General features: G+C 38.5%; 1 protein-coding gene across 1 annotated transcript in view; it reads left to right on the top strand.

Annotated features, from left to right (window-relative positions):
- Nucleotides 1-212: 212 nt before the first annotated feature.
- ELAPOR2 (endosome-lysosome associated apoptosis and autophagy regulator family member 2) overlaps nucleotides 213-24,887 on the top strand; it is a 211,648-nt gene continuing 186,973 nt past the window's right edge. Inside the window, exon 1 of the mRNA XM_036247350.1 lies at nucleotides 213-398. Within this exon, the coding sequence (XP_036103243.1) occupies nucleotides 213-398 (186 nt within the window). The remainder of the gene's footprint in view (nucleotides 399-24,887) is intronic.

Below are 24,887 nucleotides of genomic sequence, written 5' to 3'. Positions count from 1 at the left end.
TGCGCCGCGCCCCGCAGTCCCTCCCTCCGGCGTGACGGGAGCACCGGCGCCTGCTGCCGGGGCCGGGAGCGCAGCCGAGCTGTCAGCGGGAGGACCCACAGGGAGCGAGAGAGTGGCGAGCGGAGCGCGCAGCCTTCGCGGCCCGGGAGCCTGAGCGCGCCCCACTCGGGGAAGCTGCCTTCCTCCGTCCTGCTGACCTCAGCCGGACAGAGATGCTGCTCCGCATCCCCGGGCCGGCGCGCGGGAGGGGCCGGGGCCGGCCGCCGGGGGCTCCCAGCTGCGGGCTCTCGCCGCCCTGGAGCCCCGCCTGGCTTTGCTGCCTGGTGCTCGCGGGCAGCCCGGCGGCCTGGGCTAGGGACCTGCCCTCCTCCAGCCGCCCGCTTCCTCCTTGCCTGGAGGTAAGCCGCACCTGGTCCTTTACCTGGAGTGGGCGGGGGAGGGGGTGGTGCCTGTTTATCGCCCTCTGTCATTGCCCCCTTCCTTCCTGGGAGGACAGGGGTTTTCGTTTGTCTCAAGGGGTGAAGTTGCCCGCCCCGGGAAGCTGGCTGACTGAGAGTGTGTGGTTTGGCTGGCTTTCGGGTGATGCTTTTCTGTTCGCGCTCTTGTGTCTTGAGGGCTCCGAAGGACTTTGCGACGCCCTCTTTGGAGTGTCAGGCTTGAGGATCTGGGGCCGAGGGTGATTTCAGCAAGGAGAGGAGACTGGGGAAGCCCCGCGAGTGGGATTTGGAGACCCGTCTCTTCACAGCTTTTCCAGGGAGCCAGATACTGCCACCGGAGGGTTTCCCGCTCCTCCTCTCCTCCCTCCACTCCTTGGTTTCTACAAACCCTTTCTTCTGACTCCCCTGCACTCCCGCTTCCTGATAAGGCCCTGGGGGTTTGCTAGACCAGTGTGTGGTGTCACTTGGCATCCTTCTGGCAAAATATGGATATGTATTGGGAAGGAAAAAGGAGTGTGTACTTAGGGAAGAAGCGGGTTGGTGATCTAGAAAATTAGAAAAGACAATGCATATGCCCCCTTTGAGAGGTGTTCATCACCTGGTTGAAACATTGCCCCTGTGTATTTTATTGCTTGAGATTATTGTCGATAATAAATTATGGGTGATGAGATTTTCTCCTGCTTTTAGGGTAACTGGACTTGGTGTGCCAAAAATTTACAGGGGTGTCATTGGTACTTGTATTGGGTGTTTATCTTTCTCTTTAGTGTTCCAGAAAGTGCATCCTCTTAATGAAAATCAATAAGGGGAAGGAAGAAACATTTCTGACCTACTTTGAGTGATTATGTTGGGGAGGATATGAGGAGTGGATACTGTTTTTAGAAAGATTGCTAGGAATCAGGGTGATGGGTCATTTTCATTTATGTAGCAAAAATAGCTTAGTTAATAGCCCCTCTGGGAGGAAAGGCCAGACCCTATTTCTTTGTATATAATGCTGTCACTTTTGAGTTTTACCCAGGCTTGGATTATAGAATATCTGCATTCTAGACACTGTCCATCATCCATAGATTTCATCTTCCTCTCCCACAGTACAAGTCCCAGGACAGACTAAAATGAAGGAGAAGAAATCAAGGAATGTGTTCTAGCACACAGTAGTGTTGACATTGGGGCAGTTAGGGCAAGATCTCAGCAAACAGCTGTGTTTAATTTCTGAGTTTATGAGTATAATTAGTTGTCTCATCTGTATTTTTCAACTTGACCTATCACCTGGGAATAATCCATTCTTCCAGGTTTCTACAGAAAGCTGCTACTTGGTCATTCTTGGATCCAATAGTTGCAGCAGGACAGACTTGAAACCTTGCCTTCAGCCCTCAGTCCCAACATGCAGAACATATTTCTTTTCTGAAGTGAGAAGTCTTAAGCTTCTTGTAACATTAATTCTTAGTAATGAAGAATCCACTTGAAATGGGTGAAAGTCAGCCAGTGGAGGTGATGCTTTTGGTCACCAGAACTAGGCAGATCCTTTAGATAAGCATGTTTTGTACATGCACAGCTAGAAAGAATGGAGTAAGAGTCTGCAACCTAAGACAGAAATATTGCAATGAGAGGCAGGGAGATGACAAAAGGTTTGGGAAGGCTGTGTCCAGCTAGAAATTGCATGTGACTCAATCCCTTGCGGTTCCAAGTTTGAATTTCTCTCAGAAATTGGGAATAAATTAATTAAATAGGAGGATTCCATTGAGCCTGCTTGGCGTTGGTTGAGTTTTCAGAAATGACCACAGATCCATTTATATTCTTCCTGATGACTGAGAGACAACTGTAAGATGATTGACTGGGAGTGATAGGTTCCTTTGGAAATAGTAGAGGCCAAGTAGTCTCTCAGGAGCTTTTCGACATTTGGTCTAATCAGCTCAGCTAATTTATAGAGTTGATCATTATTTCTCTGACATTGTTTTTTAGAGGAAAGTGAGAAGGGCAGGTGCTTTTCCAGCTTTGAGGTTAAGGGTCTGCTTGTGCATATGGATAAGGAGGGTACTTCCTTTGAGATGGAGCTATTGAAATGTGGGCCAAACTCCTGTGAACAAGGACAAAGTAACTATTTTGTGTCCACTCCTGCTTGTTTATCTTTGTTCTCTCTTTAGTAGGAAAGGAGGTAAATGCCAGTGTAAGGGAGAGTACCATGTGGTGGTGGTGCGATGGAGTGGGGGAGGGATGAGAGCAGTTCAAGTGAGGGGCTTTGAAGCTGGGAACTAAAGCCAAGTGAACAATATGAGAGAATATTGAAGCAGATTATGGAAAACTCTGTAGGTAATTATAAACCTCATTCCCCCCCCAGTAGTTTGAGTCTCCCTTCACTTATCAGTGTTTTTAGAAGAGTAGTCATGGCTAAGTTACATAGACTCTCATTTTCCTCGCCTGGTTTTAGAAGAAGGCAATGAAAAGAAAAGGATTTTCAGCGCAGAAAATTGGCCTGGGAGCAATCGGGTTATGATTGCTTGAGTTCAGGGAAAAAAAAAAATGCCTTTCAAAAAGACAACTAGGTTTTGGGTAAAGTTTCACTTAGATTTTTGCAGAGGATTGGACTCTGGGGTAAAACATAAAATGCAGCTTCCTTTGTCAAAGTCATTGGATTATGGAGTTGAAAAGGGGAGAAAAATGATTACGTTGGACTGCTCAGCTGGATCAGATCAACAGGGTGGAGGCATCAGCACACACAGGAAGGCTGTCCTTTGGGAGAAAAATTAACAGTGCCAGCAGCAGAAGGACAACAATAGGATGTGACTGTGGTAGATCATGTTTAAAGAAAGAAAGAAGAAAAAAAAAAAAGATGAGGGCTGGACATCAGAAAGTACAGAATTAATATTCTTTAGGCTTTTTTATTTTTTTAATGGGAGAACTTTTAAAGGATAGATATCATCAAGGTTCCTTAGCATCTGTTTTTCACTTGTAAAATGATAGTAATTAAAAACTGACCTGCTTATCTTTATTGTGAGGATGAGATAAGATTAATATAAGTTACAAGAAAAAAAAACTCTATATAAATTCGAGAGTTGATTATTGCTAGATGAGGAGACCTAGATCCTGACTGATATTTCAGGAAGGGTCCAGTGAGACTTCGGAGGGTCAGAGGACAGGCTGGTCTAAGAACTGAAAGGGATGGAGTTTTTGACTCTGAGTAATAGCACTTAATGGGTCTGCCTGAGAAAAAAAGATAAAGGCCAACAGATGATTCCGAGTTGGAGTAAGGTATTAGAAGTTAGAATGTATAAGAGTAGAAAGAACAGAACTAAGTGGATTATGTGTATATCATTTAAATTTGGAAAATTGAATTACAAAGTAGCTTGATTCTTAGTTTGTTGCTCTAAAATCCTACATAATATGATTCCCCTGGTCTCTCTCTGTCTTGAACGAATGATAACTCTTTGGCAATAGCGTTTATTCCATAAACATTTATTGAGCTTTTACTATGTGTCAGACAAAATGTTAGATGGTGTGAAATTACAAATTAAAAAAAAGTTAATTGGATAAGGGGCAGGTATGTAAACAATGACAATGAAGTAATTTGGTGTCATGAGAGGAGAAAGGGGCCATCAAATCTAGTGGGGAGGATCAGAAAAGGCCCTATAGAAGAAGAGGATGAGACTTGAAAGATGAATAGGACTTTGTCGGCTAGTTTGGGGAGGAAGACGTTTTTGGTGTAGAGCACATTGAAAAGGAGCAGAAACACAAAACAACATTGTTATCATTGGTTATAACTGGAGTACTATGTGCTGTGAGGATGAGTCTGAGAGATGAGTCTGAGCGGAGGGCAGAAGCCTGAATATAAGGGACTGGATATTATGCTAAGAAGCTGGTCTTCATTTGCTAGGAGGTGGGGAGCAATAGAAGGATTTATAAATCAGAAGTAATAAAATGTGCTTTAGTTTGACAACAATACGGAGGCCACATTAGAGGGGTGGGAAATACAATTGTTAGGAGCAGTAGTAATAGTTCAGCTAAAGGTTGACAGGTTCAATTAAGGAATAGCAATGAAGATGGAAAAGGGGGCAGGACGTTAGATAGAATTGACAGTAAGTGGATGTGGAGGGTGAGGCGATGAAAGGTTCCAGCTTGATAAGAGAGAGGATGGTGCCTCTCTCTAAGGAGGAGGAATGTGAGGAAAAGGAGATAGGGAGCTTGGTTCAGGAGAGGTTGACTTTCAGAGAGTTGTTCAGTAGGTAGTTGGGTCTCAGGCCCTTGTTGCTCAGGGGCATGGTCTGGGGTGGTGTAGAGATATGGGAAGCACTTGAATGAAAGGTATGGTTGAAACTGCTGGATTGGATGAGATCATTCAGGAAGTGAGAACAAAGAGGATGAAAGATAGGACTTGGGTTTTACCAACAATGGGGTGAGGAGGAGGCAGAAATGGAGGAATCCACAAAGACATGTAAGTAATGGCTAGTATATGAAGAAGAAAGGGGTGATTGTGGTTTCAGTTACCCAAAGAAATTCAAATAAGATGAGGACCAAAAAAGGAAAATTGAATTTGACAGTTAGGTCCCCGGTGCTCAGAGCCATAGTGGTTCTTGTGGAGTGTTGGGGATGGGTTGAGTATTAACTGGGAGATGAGGCAGTGGTGATAGAATATAATTTTATTGTATGGCCTTTCTAGATTTGGTAAGAAATTGTGTCTTCCAAGTTTACATAAATCAGAGAACTTGTAAATGGCCTTGCTGTCTGTTTCAGACTTTGATTGGAACAGTTGAGAAATATCTTTTTTTGCAGGAAGTCCCTGAGGTCATGGGCTGTGGGTGAGGGTGTTAGACATTCTAAAGCCACATGAAGGGGTGAGGGCTCTGCCTCTGTTTTCAAGGAGTTAACATAATAAATCTTGCCTGTTATGCTTGTGGACATGAATTTTCCATTTCAAGTTATGCCCAGAACCATTTCTCATGTTTTAGGCAAATGTGAGCAAGTATTCACACCATCAATATTTACAATGTAAAACTAAGAGTTGACAGATCTGTGAAGTGTCATGTTTTAGCACAAGGGATGGAAATAGCAGAGTATAGTGTAGAGTGACACGTTTTCCTATCCTAGTGAATTCCTCAGCAGTGTGTTGGGTCTTATAATAATTCTTTATCATCAGAAAACACCAGTCAAATTTTGGTTGTCTTTTGCTTCCACCTGAAGAAACCATGGATAATTCTCGTCCCTTTGTGCCTTTCTTAATCTAAGTTACATGTCAAACCCATATTTATTGTGTACTTATATAACAGGTAGTAGTGGTAAAATGATGAACAAAACATATAGTAATCTCGTGGAGACAGAATCAAAACAACGTCATATATCATATAATTACATTTGCTATAATTGCTATGCTGCACAATGACTGTGCAGCGGGAGTGTATAGCTTTTCTAGTACAGGGTTGGGGGTGGCAGTGGGAACCTGAGGAGAAGATGTTTAAGCTAAGACTCAGTGGATGAGTAGATGTTTGTTGGATGACGGTCATGTACGGTGGATCATCTCAGACAGTAGAAGCCTTCTGGCCCTGATCAATTGCTGTACACCCCTTTACCCCTTACTGAAGTACTAAAGACCATTTGTCCCCCCCCACCCCCCATTTCTCTGGATTCTAGTCACAGCCCACTGTTTACTCGTACTGTCTGACAAATGTTCTGCATACTCAGGACCAACCTTGTGTAGATGGGAGAATTGTACCCTGTAACAGAAAAACAAGCTGTGAGGGCATGGAGGAGTTAGAATCCATCCAGTGCTCAGTGTGCCCAGCCAGCTACCCTGGCACAGGTCTGCATCCATTCAGAGGGGGTTCCAGTATCTAAGTCACACAAAGGTGCCATTTTATCAGAGGCTCTGAACATGCACACCCGAGGTACATGATCTACTCACTGAGGGGAGGAATTTCATCATCTTATTCAGCAAAAGTGGTTAAATATCTTTTTGTTTAAGGCGAATTAGGGGTTTTAAAAATGAGTAAGAAGGTCCTCTTCTCTGGGAGCACTAATTACTGCTTTGACAATACTGTAGAGAAGAGTGGATGGCTTCCACTTTTTTCATTATAAAAAGGAATTGATCTTTATAATGCTTTTAATCCTAATTGACATTTTCTCAGTTGTACCAGATTTAAGACTCTGAAATAAAAACCCAGTGATCAGACTATATTGAAATTTATTCTCAACTCAGTTTTCAGCTCTGGAGTTCAAGATACCATTTATTACTTATTCAAAGCTTCATTTTATAGGCTCCTTACTCTAGGTTAGTGGTTCTCAAAGTGTGATCCTAGGACAAACAGCATCAACATTACCTAGGAACTTGTTAGACATGCAAGTTCTTGGACCCTGCACACATACTACTAACTCAGAAACCTGGGGTTGAGGCCAAGAGATGTATGTTAAAACCAGCTCTTCAGGGATTATGATGTACCCTGAAGTTGGGGAACCTCTGCCTTAGGTATAAAGTGAGGGATACAGCTTAGTCGTCGAAATCCAGGGACCTGTTCAATTGCTAAAATCCTCCAACTCTAATCCTTGTTTACTTCCTGCTCCTGCAGGGCATTCTAGAAACTCCTAAAATATTCACACAGAATGGAGTATGAGCTACTCTCATTACCATGAAGTACATCAGCAAGCATTTCTCAATTATCTTCTGTACACCAGGTCCCAGGCAAGATGCTGGAAATAGGACAGGGAGCAGAGAATATTGCCATTCCTCTAGGAGCTTACAACCTCATAGGAGAAACAAGCATGGAAATTATGCACCTCTCTGAAGTAGACATTAGAATAGAAAAACATGTTTATATTAAGAGGTCATGGTAAAATGGTAAAAATGTGATAATAATGATAGCATAAGCCTTCTTGGTAAATGTGTTCTGATGTTTGTTACTTATGGGGAAGGAGTATTGTTTAAATTTTACTCCAACTACAGAGCATCTTCTTACAGTAGAAGTAGCATTAAAGGTAATTAAAGAACTTATTCAAATCTGAGCCCTGTCACTGGTTTGCGCCTCCGTGAGCAGATCAGCCTCTTGAGTCTGTCTATGTCTGCAAATGGAGGTAGTAACTCCTGCAGTATCCACGCTAGAGTTGCTGTGAGAATCAAGCTAATGTATTTGAAAATGCTTTTGTAAATTTCAGTGGAACATCTGTTATTCATTATTCTTGTATACGTTAAGGATGGTGTTTCTGAGGGTATGGATTGAAGTGTGAAAGGACTGGGATGTAAAGAGGAAAATCTGTTTACTTATAAATTATTTTATAGGAGTACTGTTTTCTAATTATGGAAGTTGTGCATTATGAAAATTTTATAAAATAAAGAAAAGTATATATATAAAAAAAGTCAGCTCTCATTCTACTTGGTGAGATCCAGCATTAATATTTTAGCACATTTCCTTTATATTTCCTTTTTAAAAACCAAAAGTGAGCTCATAGTGTATGTAGAAGTTGTAACTTTTCCTCTCTTGTAAACACTTCCCAATGACATGAATACTTCTTTTTTTTTATTTTTTTTTTTTTTATTTGAGAACATATATTTATTAAACTCAATATTTTGTGCATTTCACTGTATGTAAATTTTGCCTTAAATATTTTTAAAGTTTACATTTTTAAAACTTTGATACTGAACAAAATTGTAACTTATAATAACACTGAAATCATTTACATTTACTCTTAATAAAGGAAACTCAGGTAAAAAGCAAAGAAATATATATTTTATATCCACTATAGATATTTCTTTCTTTTTTTTTTATTGATTAATTTTTGTTACAAATGATTCTCCTTTTTTCCCCCACTGATTCCCCCCTCCCCCTTCCCTCCCTGCCCCTTCCCCAGATTGTTGTCCATGTCCACTGTTCATGCATACATGCATATAAGTTCTGTGGTTCATCCCTCTCTCACCTCCCCACTCCTTAGGGGATTGTCCTCAAACTGTTATGTTCATTATATTCCACAAATCAGTGATATTCCACAAATCAGTGAGATCATATGAAATTTGTCTTTCTCTGTTTGGCTTGTTTCACTTAGGATGATACTTTCCAGGTCCCTCCATGTAGTCTCAAAGGATAAGAGATCTTTCTTTCTTACCGCTGCGTAGTACTCCATTGTGTATATGTACCACAGCTTTTTAATCCATTCGTCTACTGATGGGCACTTGGGCTGTGTACTTCTTTATAAATATTTTTGTAATAAATTATAAAATATTTTAATGTCATGTATTGCAAAATATAGCATCATTTAAATGTATGCCAGTGTTTAGTTATGAGCCATTTATTTCACCATTTCAATGAAAATGTTCTTTTCTGGGTTAAATCCAGCTGTCATTTCTTATCTTTACCTGCTTTATTAGAAACCCTTTATCCAGTTGATTGCTCTGTCACCAAAGAGACTTTTACTTGGCTTCAAGCACACCATACTCTCATGGTTTTTCTCTTAGGCCACTGTGATCCTTCTTGGCCTTTGCCAGTTCTTTCTCTTCTCTCTGACTTCTTCACATGGGGGCAGTCCAGGCCTCAATCTTGGCCCTCTTATCTTTTGTCATCCTCACACTCTTGGTGATGTCATCCAGTCTCTTGGCTTTACATACCATCTATCTGTGGACAGCTCTAAATTTTATATCTCCTGGCCATCATTGAAAATTATGATTTATAAATTGTTACTGATTTGATGGTGGAAAAAACACTATCTCATTGGTATAATTTACATTTTTTTAAATCACTACTGAGGTTCAATATTTTTCATGTCACTTAGCTTTTTGTATTTCACTTTTTTTGTGAAATTTTCTGTTTAAATGTTTTTACTTACTGTTTTCTTTAAGTGTATAAGCTCTTCATACAGTACGGATAACATATACATTGAAAATACATTTCCCTAGAATTTTTTTCTGTATGTGTGTTTTGAGATAATATAATACCCAGAGAAAAAAATTAATTATTTAGGCCATAATAATGTATATGGAATTACTTCCCTTAACATATCATAATACAAAAAAAAATTTTATTTTTAAAAACTGATGCTTGGTCCATATTAGTTTATTAAATTCCTACAATATATGAAATCTTTCATGTGTCTGGCTGAGAAAAATACTGAAGCAACTGCAGAGTAAGCAAGAATTCTTGGGCTTGGATTGATAGTCCTTTTTCTAAGTATGTGTGTAAAAAATTTCAAGGCAATCCTACTTCTTCTTCCATGGCCATACATATGTTTGTTTGTTCATCTAGCATTTAATGAGTTAATCTCATGTATTTCCCTCAGAGGAAAAGAAATAATACATAAATCTATGATTATAGTATAGATGGGTTATGTGCTATGATGGTTATGTGCAGGGTTCTACAGAAGCACAGAGAAGGGGCATCTAAATTAAACTAATGAGCTCTGGTCTGAAAGAAAAGTGCTATTTGAGCTGAGTTTTGAAAGATTTCTAGAAGTGCTGTACTGGATGCACAGAGGCCAGCATGCATCAGTCAAAGAAAATAGGCTGTGTAACTGCACCGAGCAATTAAATCATATATCAATTTCAAGAGCTAGAGTGAAGGCATATGGGTGGGAATAGCAAGAGATGACTAGATTATGAAGGCAGAGACTGAGGGTCCTGTGAGGAAAGCTATGGGGAGCCATTTGCCTCAGATTAGAAAGATGCTTCTGTTTGTGAGTGGAGGAAGATAAAAGGGAGATCATATTGGAGGCAGGAATATCAGCTAGGAGACTGTTTCCTTTCCCTTGGGGAGAAAAATAAAGAGCTAAGCATATGACTGCATCATGGGGAGGTTAGGAGATGGATTTGACAGCTGAGTGATAAATTTCAGTTTACCATGACTTCTAGGTTTTTTGCCCTCAACTACTGGGTAGATGCTCTGCCTTTCATTGAGATTGAAAATTTAGGAGGAGGAGGGAGTGGCTGGAAGAAGGAAGATGAGTTCATTATTGGCATCTTGAGTTTACAGTGCCCAAGGGACTTCCAAACAGTGTCTCCCGGAGACAGTTGGATGTATGGGAGTGTAACCAAGAGACAACATGGGAGCCAGGAACACATAAGGGATAATTGAAGCCATTGGTGTTGATGAAGTCACTTAGTCTTTGAGCACATAGTGAGAGTAATATATTGAGGAGAGGGCCCAGGGAAACACCAACATTTAAGAAGCAAACAGAGCAAGAGGCAATTGCGAATGAAACTGAAAAGGCACAGCTGGGAGAGTGATAGCACAGACACTGGCTAAGAGCGGAAGGGGTAGGTTACCAGTCAGTCTGGAGTATGGTACAGACATGTGATTCATGATGTTCGGTAAGGCATTTGAAATGTCCTGTCTTTGTGGACAAAATGCAGAGTATATACTGAGTGATGGTATAACTAGGCAGGTTCTTGGCCGTTTGAACAAATGTACCCTTGTTATTAATTTAAGGAATTCATGTTAAGCTGAAGGAAGGTCTCCATGGTAATACCTTTGGTTTTAGTATCTAATCTCTGTTCTGTTACTGTTTTAATCACTGCTTTGGTTTTGAGAAGGCTTAACCAAATTTTGTAAAGTCAGAAAGCTGGGCAAGATGCCTAATGAGTTGGAAAGCAGAACTGAGATTCAGTTGATGTTCAAAGGCTTAATAATGGGCAAACATAATTGTTTTAAATGTAGACTGTCCTTTTTGGTTTTGAAATGTAGATGTTTAAGCACTGGGTGAGGAAATCTTGCTTAAAAGTACTTTTGAAGCCACAGATGTCATGTGGCTGCTAAAAGCAATGATGGGGCGAGATGGTGCCTTAGGCTCTATATTTATGAGTTGAGTGCTTGGCTCACAGAAGGAAGACATTTAACTTAGGTCATTAATTCAATTTAGGTGCAATATTTGAAGAGGGACAGTGAAATAAAAGGGAGATGTTGGCTTGAGGTGTGAATTAGGAAGATGAATTATTTGAAAAGTATGTCCAAATAATTGAAGACTGATCAAAGGAATTGGTGGTGTTTAGCTCAGAGAAGACTTAAGGGGACGATGATAGTAAGCTTCAAATATATTAAATGCAGTCATATGTAAGAGACATTGGTATAATACTCATTTAGAGAACAAGATTAGGATTGTGGGTAATAGAGGGATGTAGAATTTATTTTATCCAAGAAGATATCTTCTATCTGTAGAGCCATGTACTTCTTCTTTGAACTGTGATGCAGGGTTTCGGTTTTGGACAAACTGCTGGCTTGGGTCACATCTACAGGCACCATGAGTTCTGGCTTATTGCACTTTGCCTATGTTACTAGGGTGGATTTAAGGGGCTGCTCAATGAATGTATACATACATTCCTACTGTAACAGGTGGATAAATCTTTTTCTTTGTTGCTCTAATCGTAGGAAATGTTCTTAATCTATTATCATTGGCACTATATTTTACGTTTTCTGTTGTGTAAATATAAAACCACCGCCCTTTGGTGTTTAATCTAACATCCTAAAATGAGAGTGGAGGGAATTGGCTATTTGAAGTATGTCTGACACAGACATCTATTTAATAATTTTTGGGCATATCAATAATGTGTTCTAGGAAATAACTTGAACCAAAACAACAGTTAAATGCTTAAACAGAACAGATTTGGTATTCTAGGGAAGTGCGTCCCTATCTAAAGAGCAGATAAATAGTAACATCACTTGCTCTAAGTTTTTTATGGTTTCATTTTTTCTTTATTTAACCTTTTAAAAATGAAAAACAATAGATGTGCATTCTAGAAAAATGACAGTAAGAACAACCATAGTTCCACCAAATAAGCACAGTACTCTTGGCATCTTTGTATTTGTAATAGGAACAGTAAATAAAAAGAACAATTGCCAGTTATAATTTTATGGCATTTCATAAATTAACTTCTCCTCCAAATTCTGCTGAGCTTGATTCTAATACTTGCAGCCTGGTTAAATAACTTGTGAGCCTGGCTGCTTCTCCAGTGTCCACACTCTTAACCATCAGGCTAGATTGCCTCATTACATGTAGCCAATATCTTTGCATATATTTTATTATGAATATACATGTATGTTTATAAAATGGGAATATTCTTTATGTACAGTTTGGTAATCTACTTTTTTGGCAGTTAACAATATTCTGTGAACTTATTTCCACATTTGACTCATCTAGAATTTTATTCAGTGCTTGATGTAAGGTAAGCCTCTGACTATATTTTCTGAGTAGCCAGTTTTCAAAAATAGTATTTTGAACAATCCATGATTCATTCTTTCTCCACTGATTTTTTTTTTTTTTGGTGCCATCTACTATGTGGGTATATAGTATATATTACATATATAATCTATGTTTGTTTGTTTTTAATCTCACCTGAGGATATTTTTTTATTTATCTTCAGAGAGAGAGAGAGAGAGAGAGAGAGAGGTGTGAGAGACACATTGATTGGTTGCCTCCTGCACGACCCTGACCTGGGCCAGGGACCGAACCACAGCCGAGGTATGTGCACTTGACTGAAAATGAACCCTTGACTCTTTGGTCTGTGGGCTGAGGTTCTAACCACTGAGCAAAACTGGCCATTGTTTTTTTTTTGTACTTGCCCCTAGCGGGAACCGAACCCGGGACTTTCTGGTCTATAGGCTGATGCTCCAACCGCTGAGCCAAACCGGCCAGGGCTAGCCATTGTTTTATATGTAATATATAACATATTATATATACACACAAACATTGATTTGATTTCTTTTTGGGCTACTTTCAAAACTATTGATTTTTTGTACCAACATTGCACACAGATTTATAATATAATTTTACATGATACTTTTCTTTCATTCAAAGACTTCTCAGGTGTTCTTACTCCATTTAGTCTTCCAGATCAACTTCAGAGAAGTTAAAAATAATCTCATAGAAATTTTCACTTGGATTATCTTTGCAGTATTATCTTCACACTTGAAGACATAGTCTACTTTAGTGTTTGGGGAATCTCTATTTTTCACTTGTATGGTCATTGTACCCCTAAGTATTTTTATTACTATTTTCTGTGACATTTTTCTCTATCATTTTATCTTTTAATTGACTTTTCCCTGATATGTTGAAAAGCCATTGATTTTTGGAAATTAATTGTATATCTGGTCTTTTCCAGAGTGGTCTTATTAATTCTTCAATTTTCTTGGTAACAAGTACCATTTATTAATTAAATGTGTAAAACACTTTACTTATATTAATAGTAATCCTTATAGCAATCTAGAAACTTCAAAAATAAAAGGCCAAACCCTGCTGTTGAAAAAACAGTATGGTATACCAAAGACAATTCAGATGAAAAATCGATAGACCATGGTTCTATCATTTTCCCGCAATTATTTTAGTGTTTTTGTTTTCTTTCTTATCCTTCTTTCTTTAAAGTCTTATATTGCAATTTTGTGAGCCAGGCATTGTTCTGAGTGTTTTACGTATACTAACCCATTTAAAAAACAATCAGTTGTTATTAGTCCACTCGTTCATATAGAAATGATATTGCTTTAAAGTGTTATTCAGATATTTTATAGAAAGATTAAACAACTGCCTCAATTTTTTAAACTTAATTGACAATTAATTGAAGTACACCAAACTACATATATTTTAAGTATATAACTTATAAGTTTTAACATATTGTTACACGAATGAAACAGTCACCATAATCAAGATAGTCCTTTCCAATATCCCCAAAGGTTCTGGCTTCCCATTGTAATCCAGCTCTTCCTCCACATTGTCCCCAAGCAACCAGTGATCTGTTTTCTGTCACTACATATTCAATTGCATTTTCTAGAATTTTATATAAATGGAATGATGACATGCGTTCTTTTTTATTTTTTGCCTGTTTTTTTTTTCACTTAGCATAATGATTTTGGGATTGATTTACATTGTGGTATAATCAGTAGTTTGTTCCTTTTTTAAAAAATATGTTTTTTTTTTTAAGAGATAGAGGAAGGGAGAGAGAGATAGAATCATTGATGTGAGAGAGAAACATCGATCAGCTGCTTCCTGCACTCCCACCACTAGGGATCAGGCCTGAAACTCCGGCATGTGTCCTGACTGAGAATTGAACCAGGCTCTCTCAGTCCAGGGGACAACACACAATCCACTGAGCCACATTGGCCAGGCAGTAGTTGTTCCTTTTCATTGCTGAGTAGCATTCCATTGTATGGCTGTACACACATGCTTATCTATTTTTAACATAATATAGTTCTAATCATAGTACTTGATATTCTTAAGCTCCAATATGATAATGTGATCCAGGAATATCAAGAACTCATTAGTGAATGCTCCAAATAGGTTGTTTATGAAGCAGCAGCAGCAGCCTAAGATGTAAATGTAAAAAGGACTCACAGCGTCCTGAGATATTCTGGGAGGTAATTTAGTTTTCTCTTTCACTCTGTATTTAGTGCTATTTCAGATAAATCTTGATTTTTGAAGAGCTAATCATTCAGTTAGTCAGTTAGATATGCTTGTTGTGTGAACAGTTTCCACTTGCCTGCCTTCCTATAGATCCTTTCACGATCAGTTAATGAGCGCCTGTCTCTCCGAGTGCAGGTGAGAAGGGATCTCCCAGCCCTCAGTCACGGGCTAATGTGAGGACCTTTCTTAGTTCATGGTGATAGCACTTGTATACTCTCTGGATAATGAGAACCATCTTTGTGTTCATTTGGAAGGACAATTAAATATGTTCATTATTAGTTGAAATTATATTTTTATAAATTCAGCAAGATAACTAGATTTAGATGTATCTTTTCTTTTTTTTTGGTGGAGGGTGATGGGAATTTGGTTGACTAACATGTTTGCATTAGAACAAGGTAAGAACTCTTTTAGACTAATTGTGGTTCTGCAAATTTTGGGGACCTTTATGTTTTTTTTTTTTTTTTTTTCCCTCCAGAATGACAAAAGGTACTGATAGGAACTATGATTGTGAGACTGGCTGACATGTCCCATTTAGGTTTTATTTCTTCTTTGACAGGACAGGGAGAATGAATGTGATGTGCTTGAATTCATAGCAATGAGTTCTGCATTCTCTGTGATGGACACAGATAAAGGTGGTCCTTAACCTGACCTTCTTTTCAGTTATGACTTTTTTTTTCCTGACTTTCTCTTCAAAACCAGACTTTTTACCGTTATTTCTTAATTGTCTACTCTCTTTTCAACTCATGGTAGTCTGGTTTTAATCCCAATCATTTTCCTAAATCTCTTGTTATGGTTAGGCATCATCTCCCAATTACCAGTGCTTTCTTTAATCCTTCTCCTGCTCCATTTTTCTTAGCATTTAACCATTTCCAGGCTGCTTTTCTGTTGCTTTCTGAAACACTGAAATCTGGTATCATTCAATCTTATACCCTTACTTCTTTAGCTAGCTACTCTTCTATTACGTCTTTGTAAATGTTGGTTATCCTAAATATTTGCTATTGGTCTTCTCTTTGCATTGTACATATCATCTTTGACTCTTTGCTATACTTTAAAAAATTAATTCTTATATTTATGTAAATAGAAATAGTACATGTTTATTATAAACAATTTGAATAATTTGAACAATTTAAAAAAAAGATGAAAATCACCTGTAATCCCACTCTGGAGAACCATTGTTAACATGTTTCATCTGATTGCTTGTCTTACTTACAACCTTTGTTTAAGTGACTCTTAAATCTAATCTCCAATGCCTGGTTCTCCACCAAGTTCTAACGACACATTTACAACTTCTTAAAAGACACCTCTAGTAGAATGTCCTGCACAACTTCAAATGAAATACATCTCAAACCGAATTAATTATCTTCTCTATTTGAAAAGTTTTTCTTCATGCTTTCATTTTTGATTGGCTGACTTGGCATCATTCATCTTCTTCCTTCTCATTTATAAACTCTACGTGGATTCAGTCTGTCATAAAATAAATCATTTTAGCCCTGGCCAGTTTGGCTCAGGGGTTAGAACATTGGCCTGTGGACCAAAGGGTTGAGGGTTCAATTTGTGATCAAGGGCATGTACCTCGGCTGCAGGTTTGATTCCCGGTCCTGGTTGGAGTTGTGTGGAAGGCAGCCGATCCATATGTCTTTCTCACATCGATGTTTCTCTCTCTCCCCCCTCTCTCCTACCCTTCTACTCTATCTAAAAATCAATAGAAAAATATCCTCAGGTGAGGATAAAAAAATTATTTTAACAATGTCCTTTATCATATGGTTTTAGGTAACCTTTTTAGCATTCTCTTTTTGCCCTTTCCTCCCTTCCATTTCACCCATTTCACATTTAGCAATCTAACCACAATTTAAAATTTTCAGAGAATATCATACACTTCCATCTGTATATGCTTTGCTCATGGCTACATCTCAAAAGCATTTTCTCTCTCTCCCTGGTACAGCTAACCTCTAATTATCATTAAAGTCCCAGATTCAAAGTCCTTATTTGTAGCTGAGAGACTCCCTTCTTGGGCGGAAGGGGTACGGGGCAAACACTTTCTACATTTGCTTTGATTTGTCCTGACTAGAGAAGAAGCCCAAGGAAAGGGCCCATTATGATTGTTTTTAAATGTGGGAAAGGCTGTCTTTAGAGATTTGACTTCAGATATATTTCAGACAACCGACTGGAACCAAAGAGTGGACGTTATAGTGAGGAGGATCTTGGCTCAGATTAATGAAGAACTGTAACCTTTAAAGATGTGCAGCAATGGACAAGACTTGCTATATAAACTGGTTAGTTCCTCAGTACAAGTACACAAGCAAAGACTAAATGGCCATTTCTCATGATTCATTCATTTGATCAACATTATTTATCACTTTGCCAAACACTGTGCCAGAGGTGCAAAGATGAAGAAAAATTTTTTTCTTTAGGGAGCTTATTATAATCTAATGTAGTGGTTATCACCCTGGCTGCACATTAGAACCACAAGCCAATAATTTATTTCCAATTTAGGAATCTCTGAGGACAGGATCCAAGAAACAGATTCCATTGTGCAGCCAGGGTAAGAATCGCTTGTCCAATGGTTATTTTTAAAATGCCACTTATTTCACACCCACTCTATGCCAAGTCATGTGATGTTTATTTATCCTTTCAACAAATATTTATTCAGCCTCTCTTTTGTGTTTGTTTCTGGTCTAGATACTAGGTATACATCAGTGAACAAAAATAGAGAATTACTTCTCTTACAGAGTTTATAAAAGGGTAGACTATAGGCATTATATAAATACATGACAGGTGGCAATAAATCTGAGAAGAAAAATGAAGGAGGTGAGGGGACAGAGGAGGTGTCTAAGAGGTCAGGAAAGGGCTTTGATGCTATGGCATTTGAGCAGTGGCTGCATGAAGAGAGGGATCAAGCCATGTAGCCACTGGGGACTGGGCTTCCAGGCACTTGGAATAGCAAGTGCAAAGGCGTGAAGATGAGCATACACTGACATGTTTGAAGAAGAGTGAGCCCACTGTGTCCAGAATGGAATGAATGAGGGCGATATGACTGGAGGTGCAAACACAGAGGTCACAGGTGGATGAGGTGTGGCAGATCACATGGTACCTCTTAGGTCATGTTAAAGACTTTGACTTTTATTCTGAGTGAGATGAGAGCTCTGGAGAGTTTTCAGCACAGAAGTAATATGATGTGATTCATATGTAAAAAGATCAGTTTGGCTGCTTTGTGGAAAATAGATGCCGGAGACATGGTTATTGTGAGTTAGGTTATTACAGTAATGTGGGTGATGCATTATGGCAGTTTGGATTCCAGTTTAGGGGTGGAGTGGTGAGAAGCAGTTGGATTCTCTGTATGTACAGGGGTAGGCCAAAGTCGGTTTACAGTCGTTGGAATGGAAAAATATATAACACAAGAATAAATACTAATACAAGAATAAACTCTGTGTTTCGTGTACTCACAACTGTAAACCTACTCTTGCCCACAACTGCTTTTTGTATATAAAGTATATTTTTATATATTTTGAAAGAGACCATAGGCTTTATTAAGATCTCCTAGGGAGTGATTTTACACAGAGAAGGAAGAGGTGAAGGACCAGGCGCTGGGGCACATCAGAGAATTAGGAGACCCAGCGGAGGAGATGGGTGTCTCGGAGGCCAAATGAAGACAGCGTTGAAGGAGAGGACAGTGAGGGCTGAATCCGTGGTCCACTTAGCTCTGAGGGGAATGTCGAGTATTGATGGTTGGGTTCTGTGATGTGGAGGTCATTAGCGATCTTGAGAGGAGCACTGTTTATGGAGTGGTGGAGGTGAACACTGGACTAGTCTGTGCAGGAGAGAATGGAGAGGAGGCAGGGGTGAGAACAGGCAGCCTGAGGAGCTGAGCTGCTGAGGGGAGACAGAAACCGGGCTCAACCAGATAGCGCATCTGGTTACCGGTAATGCTGAGCAAACGACTTTGTTTCCCTCCAAGCACACGTTTTGTTCTACGGCTAGTGACTCTGGTTTTATTTTTTATTTATGATAACCTTGTTTAAGAATTTCTTAAGATGAGGCATACTTAGAGTGCTCTGTCCTGTTTAATTTGAGACATTTCTGATCAAGTGCAGCCATTTGATGCATTTCATGTGACTGTTCCAGCTTTCTAGTTTGGGGCTGTCTTTTGTAATAGTTTTCTAGGGCTGCCAAAACAAAATACCACAAACGGGGTGGCCTACAGAACAGGGTTTTTTTTATCTTATAGTTTTGGAGGCTGAAAGTCCAAAATCAAGGTGTCAGCAGGATTGGTTCCCTTTAGGGAAGGACCTATTCCACACCTCTCTCCTTGGCTTGTAGATGGCCATCTTCTCCCTGTCTCGTCACATCTGTCTTCCCTCTGTGCCTTTCTCTGTGTCCAGATTTCCTCCTTTTCATTAGGACTCCAGTTGTTGAATTGCAGTTCATGCTAATGACCTCATTTTAACTTGATTACTTCTGTAGAGATTGTGTCTCCAAATAACGTCACATTCGGAGGTACTGTAGGTTCAGAATTTAACGTATGAATTTGGGGGAGGACATAACACCTTTACTTTCCCATAGGCTCATTACTTAAGTTTTATTCTAATGACATATAAACATCTTCTGCTGGGTCGTATTTAGGCACAGTTATTAGTTACTTAACCTAAGTCATTTTGGTGACTGTAGGTGTCACTTTAGAGGGTTTGGGTCAGGAGATGGACTTTCTGATGTAAAATGAACACTTGCTGAATTGGACCTTCAGTGAATTGACTTTTTGAAAAGAAATATAAAATGAGTTAGGTGGTTTCTTAATACTTTATATGAATGTGAGGTGAGACTTTCCTTAGACTTCTCATTTACACTCCTGTTTAGAATAATAGAACAAGTGAGCTAGTAGATGCAAACTCTGTGTGCCTTGGAAGAAGAAGAGCTAAATCAAAGTGTCTTCTCTAGGAAAACTTCTACTTAAATACATATATCATATCCCTGGTCTTATCAAGATGGCAGCACAGCCTATTTCCAAATATAGGCCAACATCTGACCCCATAGTCTAACACCCTATTGCAGAGAGAAATTAAGTTGTTTATTATACGAAGTTTTGTTGCACTATGAAAGCCTTGTAGAAATTGGCTTGTATTTGTATATCTAGGAGTGCGATCCATTGAAATGTTTCCAGCATATTTCTGGCTGCCCTGTGCTCGTTAAACAGTTTTTTTTTTTCTTTCTGGCATCTGGTTTTAGTTGAAATATAGGGCATTAAGATGTATCCTTAAAAAAAAGTTTGTGACTATAATGAATTCTTTTTAAAAACTGTTATAATACTGATTGCTACTAATGATTGTAGTTGTCAGCACATATAGCCATTAGCTCTAAGTTCTTAGCATAACAAAGGGGAAATATAAATTGAACGGCGGAATAGCATATATTTTTTGTGGGATTATTATCCTTCTAGTATCAAGGCAGAATAGAGTGCTTTATTTTATTTTTTAATTGATTTTTAGAGAGAGAGAGGAAGGTGGAGAAAGAGACAGAGATGAATGTGAGCTGCCTCCTGCACGCCCCCTAGTGGGGATGGAGCCTGCAACCCGGGACTGTGCCCTGACTGGGAATGGAACCAGCAACCTTTCAGTGCACAGGACGAAGCCCAACCAACTGAGCCACACCAGCCAGGGAAGAATACAATGCTTTAAAATGAAGGAAACCTTTGTGGTGAAAATTAATTTTAAATAGAATACTTCTTTGTACATTTTTCGAATTACTTTTTGGTTTGGAAACCCAACCTTTGGCAATGCCCTGAGATAGCCACTGAATTAATTTCTTAGAGACAGCCTTGATTTTAAAACTTTGTATACTTGGTTTAAATAATTTTAAAAAATGTCATATTGTTTAACTTCAAGCATTAAAAGAAAACTCTGAATAAGCGAGCTAATTCTTTTCTAGTGTAAAATAGCAACAAACATAGCCTTAGTGTGTTACCCACAGATTAAGTCTGGCAGTAATTCAGATACTAACCACATTACAGCAGGCAATTTGTTACGATGGATTTGTGTCCTGGCTCCACTGTTTACCTCCTCGATGACCACAGCTCAATAAAATCGAAGTTCAGTATTCTTCTGCATTCATGAAATCACAACCCTTCCATCTTCCCCCTTTATTTTGATGTGTGCAGTAGTGACTCTGGAAAGACATCTTTTCTTAGTGCTCAGTGACTGCACTGATGAAATCCAAAGAGCATATGGAAGCAGATATATGCGTAGGTCTTGATTTTCTGTTTTGGTAGACTGGTTTATTTAAGTAAATACAACAGGAGAACATGTTTGTTTAAGGTTTCCCTTTGTAGCAGCAGCTGCTTTTTTCTTAACTGGGCTGCCCTGCCAGAAAAAATGTACACCTTTATTCCTACACTATTTGACAAAAATTTCCAATTGACCATTTTAGAATTAATTCGCTCCTTAAATATGTGATATATGTCCAACCTGTATATTTTAAGAACATTGAGGATTTTTGAAGAATTGTGCTCAAATTTGATTTTATTCAAAATGAGATATTTTTACTTTATTAAAATTGTTTAATGTTAAAGGCTTAATACTTTTAAAATATTGTTTATACTATCAGCCTTAATTTATAACAACTTAAAAAGCATGTGGTCTAATTTTAATTGTTCAGAAGAAAAGCTTCATTTTTATCTTAGTTTGGAGGGGGAATAAATTGAGAAATAATGTTGAATTGGATATGTGTATATCAGAGTGGGGTGGGATGGGCATTGACCAGAGAGTCAAGAGACCCAGTTGTAGAATTTTTCTTGTGATTAATTTGCGTGATCTTGGGTAACTTGCTTTCTCTTGCACTCGATCTTCTTATTTGGAAAAGAAGATGATAAATAAAGTCTTTCCCAAGATCCACATTTTATGACTTTTTTCTAGTTTTATATTTTTTAGGGAAACAGGGGTTATGTTTTTGCTTCTTGTTGGATACTTTAAAAAAAGGTTTTTATTGATTTTTTTTTTTTTTTAGAGAGAGAGGAAGGGAGAGAGAGAGAAAGAAACATTGATATGAGAGAGAAACATCGATCGGCTGCCTCCTACGTGCCCCCACTGGGGATTGAGCCCATACCCCAGGCATGTGCCCTGTCTGGGAATTAAACCGGCACCTCTCAGTCCATGGGATGACACTCAATTCACTGAGCCACACTGGCCAGGCTTCCTTGGATACTTTTGAATGTGGAATTTTTTTATGTCCAGTATGGTCATACTGGGTAGAGACATGCAGCTTGATGGTTTCTAGAAATTAAACACTGTGTACAAAGAAGGCTTGGTGAATCTGGCCTGTGCTACTTTTGACACACACACACACACACACACACACACACACACACACACACTTGAGGTTTTTTGTTTTTTTACCAGGAGATGTCTGGTTCTATAATTTCAGTTAGTCACCAGTCACCTAAGTCACTTGAGCTTAGATATTGAGCATGTTATACTTAATATTTCTCAAGTCCAGGTTTTAGGGCCTGAGAAGGTCTCAGCCTTCTATAATTCTGCCTTGGGTTATAGGATGGTCTAGCATAAGAAAGACTCAAAGTTAGTGGTAAATTACATCCATGACAGCCTAGATTTTTTTTTGTTGTTGTTAGGGAAAGACTCATATGTTAGTGATATGAGGTCTGAGTAAAATTTGCTTTTCATTTTAATTCTCCTTAGTTAGTTTATTCACTGAACTATGGCCTTACTTCAACGGTTGAGACCTCGTTTGCTTACTTAGAAATGATGGTTCCCCACAGGGATATTTGATAAGAATTATTCCTAAATAGAGATATGCTATCCTCTTAGGGGGAAACACTTAACATTGTAAAGATATCTATTCTCCCCAAATTCATCTATACATTTTAAAGAATTCCCCAGAGTCCAAATATAGATTTGGGAAAGTACGTCTATTGGAGAGGTAGAGTAGGGAATAAAATGATCCTCAGGTTCATAAGATAGAGTATGTTCTGAGACCAGCTGGGAAAATTTTGAAAGAGAAGTGTGATAAGAAGAGTTACTCTCATAATCTACAAATGGGAGTGCAACAGAAACAGTTGGGTATTATTTGTTTGTCAAGATCTTTAAAGCATATTCTCAACCAAGTATTTTACATCTACTTCTATAATTACCCTAAGTAAATTAATTAACTGAAAAATGATGTACATATAAGGTGGTTCATCTGAGCATTATTCATAAACAACCCAAATTTTCAACAGGTAACTAGTTAGATTGTTTCTTCTATTAAATGGAATACCATGGGCCCATTAGATGTGATGGCATAGCAGTGTATTTATTACCTGGAAGAAGTGTACAACATGCTAAGCAGACTTTAAAGCATATTATGCTGTAGGTGTATAGGTGTATGTATTTATTTGGAAAAGTGTACAATGGTTAATCCCTGGGTGGCAGACTATGGATAGTCTTCCCCCTACTGCACACACTTGCCTCTGTTTCCAATTTTCTACAAATCCTGTGGATTTGAGAGGAAGTAAAACATAAAAGTTGAAGCACTTGAGAGCATAGGATTCTGCAGCCAGTCTGTTTGGGTTTAAGTCCCAATTCTATCACTTACTAGTTGTGTAGTTTTAAGCAAGTCATTTTATTTCTCTGTGCCTCTCTCATCTGCAAAATACAGATCATAATAAATAACAATAATAATGCCTGTCTCAGAGTCATTGGGAGGATTCAAGATACTTAATATATGAACTCTTTAAAACAATTTATAGTAAGTACCATATTAATGTTAGCTATTATTTGTGTAATAAAGACTGAGCAAATGAGAGACAGATGGACAGACACACTAGCATGCTTGGAATTCACTGGTGGAGCAAATAGTCTATCTCTTAGAGTGTCAAGTGATTAAAACAACTTGGTAAACTTTAAGGAGGAATATGATGATTAGATGTTTACTTTTCTTTACTATTTTTTAATTTTAAGAAATAATTATTGAGGTGAAATTCACGTAACAGAAAATTAACTATTTTAGTTAACAGTTCAGTATATTTAGTATATTCACAATGTCGTACAACCACTACCTGTCCCTAGTTCCAAAGTAATCAATACTCAGATTCTCCCCATTTTGCACGTCCCTGCAGCCCATGGCAACCACCAGTTTGCATTCTGTATCTATGGATTTATTCTGAATATTTTCATATAAGTGGAATCATATAATATGTGACCTTAGGGGACTGGCTTTATTAACTTAGGATGTTGTTTTGGATGTTTGTCCATGTTGTAGCATGTTATCAGTTCTTCATTCGTTTTTATGACTGGCTATTCTATTGTATGGATATAGCACAATTTGTCCATTCATCCAATGATGGACACTTGGGTTGTACACATTGTAAGTTATTGTGAATAGTACTGCTATGAATAAATGTTTATTTTTATTAAGTAATAGCTTCTTTTGTTAACAGTGTGTTATTTGTTATAGAAAATTTAGAAAATACAGAAATGCAAATAACCCCAATTTACATTTTGGCATACGTCCTCTCAGTATTTTAAAAATTGTGTGTGTGTGTGTGTATGTGTGTGTAAAAACAACACTAAACAAAAACATACTTTCTTAAGAGAGAAAAATTGGGGATTATATACATTCTGTTTGATGGCAGTATTTACTATCTAACATTTTAAAATATTTCCTGATGTCTAAGTATTCTGGTACATCATGATTTTTAATAAACAGAATTTATTGTACCAATCTCTGTTGATAACAGTTACAGTTTAGCTGTCGACCCTTATTTTAAGTAATGCTACAGTGAATATCCCTTTATGTAAAATGCCACTTAATTGTTTTTTTAATTTATTTTTTTAAAATCCTCACCTGAGGATATTTTTCCATTGATTTTCAGAAAGAGTGGGAAGGAGGGAGAGGGCTGGGGGGGAGGGGCATCAATGTGAGAAACACACATTGATTGGTTGCCTCCCATGTGACCCCAACCAGGGTTGGGGATGGCAATCGAATTGCAAGGGAGATACATTCCCTTGACCAGAGTCAAACCTGTGACTCTTTGGTTCATGGGCCGACACTCTAATCACTGAGCCAAACCGGCCAGGGCCACTTAGTTGTTTTCTAAGGATAAAATCCTAGGAAAGGGAT

The sequence above is a fragment of the Molossus molossus genome, unplaced genomic scaffold (genome assembly GCF_014108415.1).
Source record: "Molossus molossus isolate mMolMol1 unplaced genomic scaffold, mMolMol1.p scaffold_m16_p_7, whole genome shotgun sequence".
NCBI lineage: Eukaryota > Metazoa > Chordata > Mammalia > Chiroptera > Molossidae > Molossus > Molossus molossus.
The sequence above is the reverse complement of the archived record's forward strand: the minus strand, read 5'-3'. Positions and strand labels throughout refer to the sequence as shown.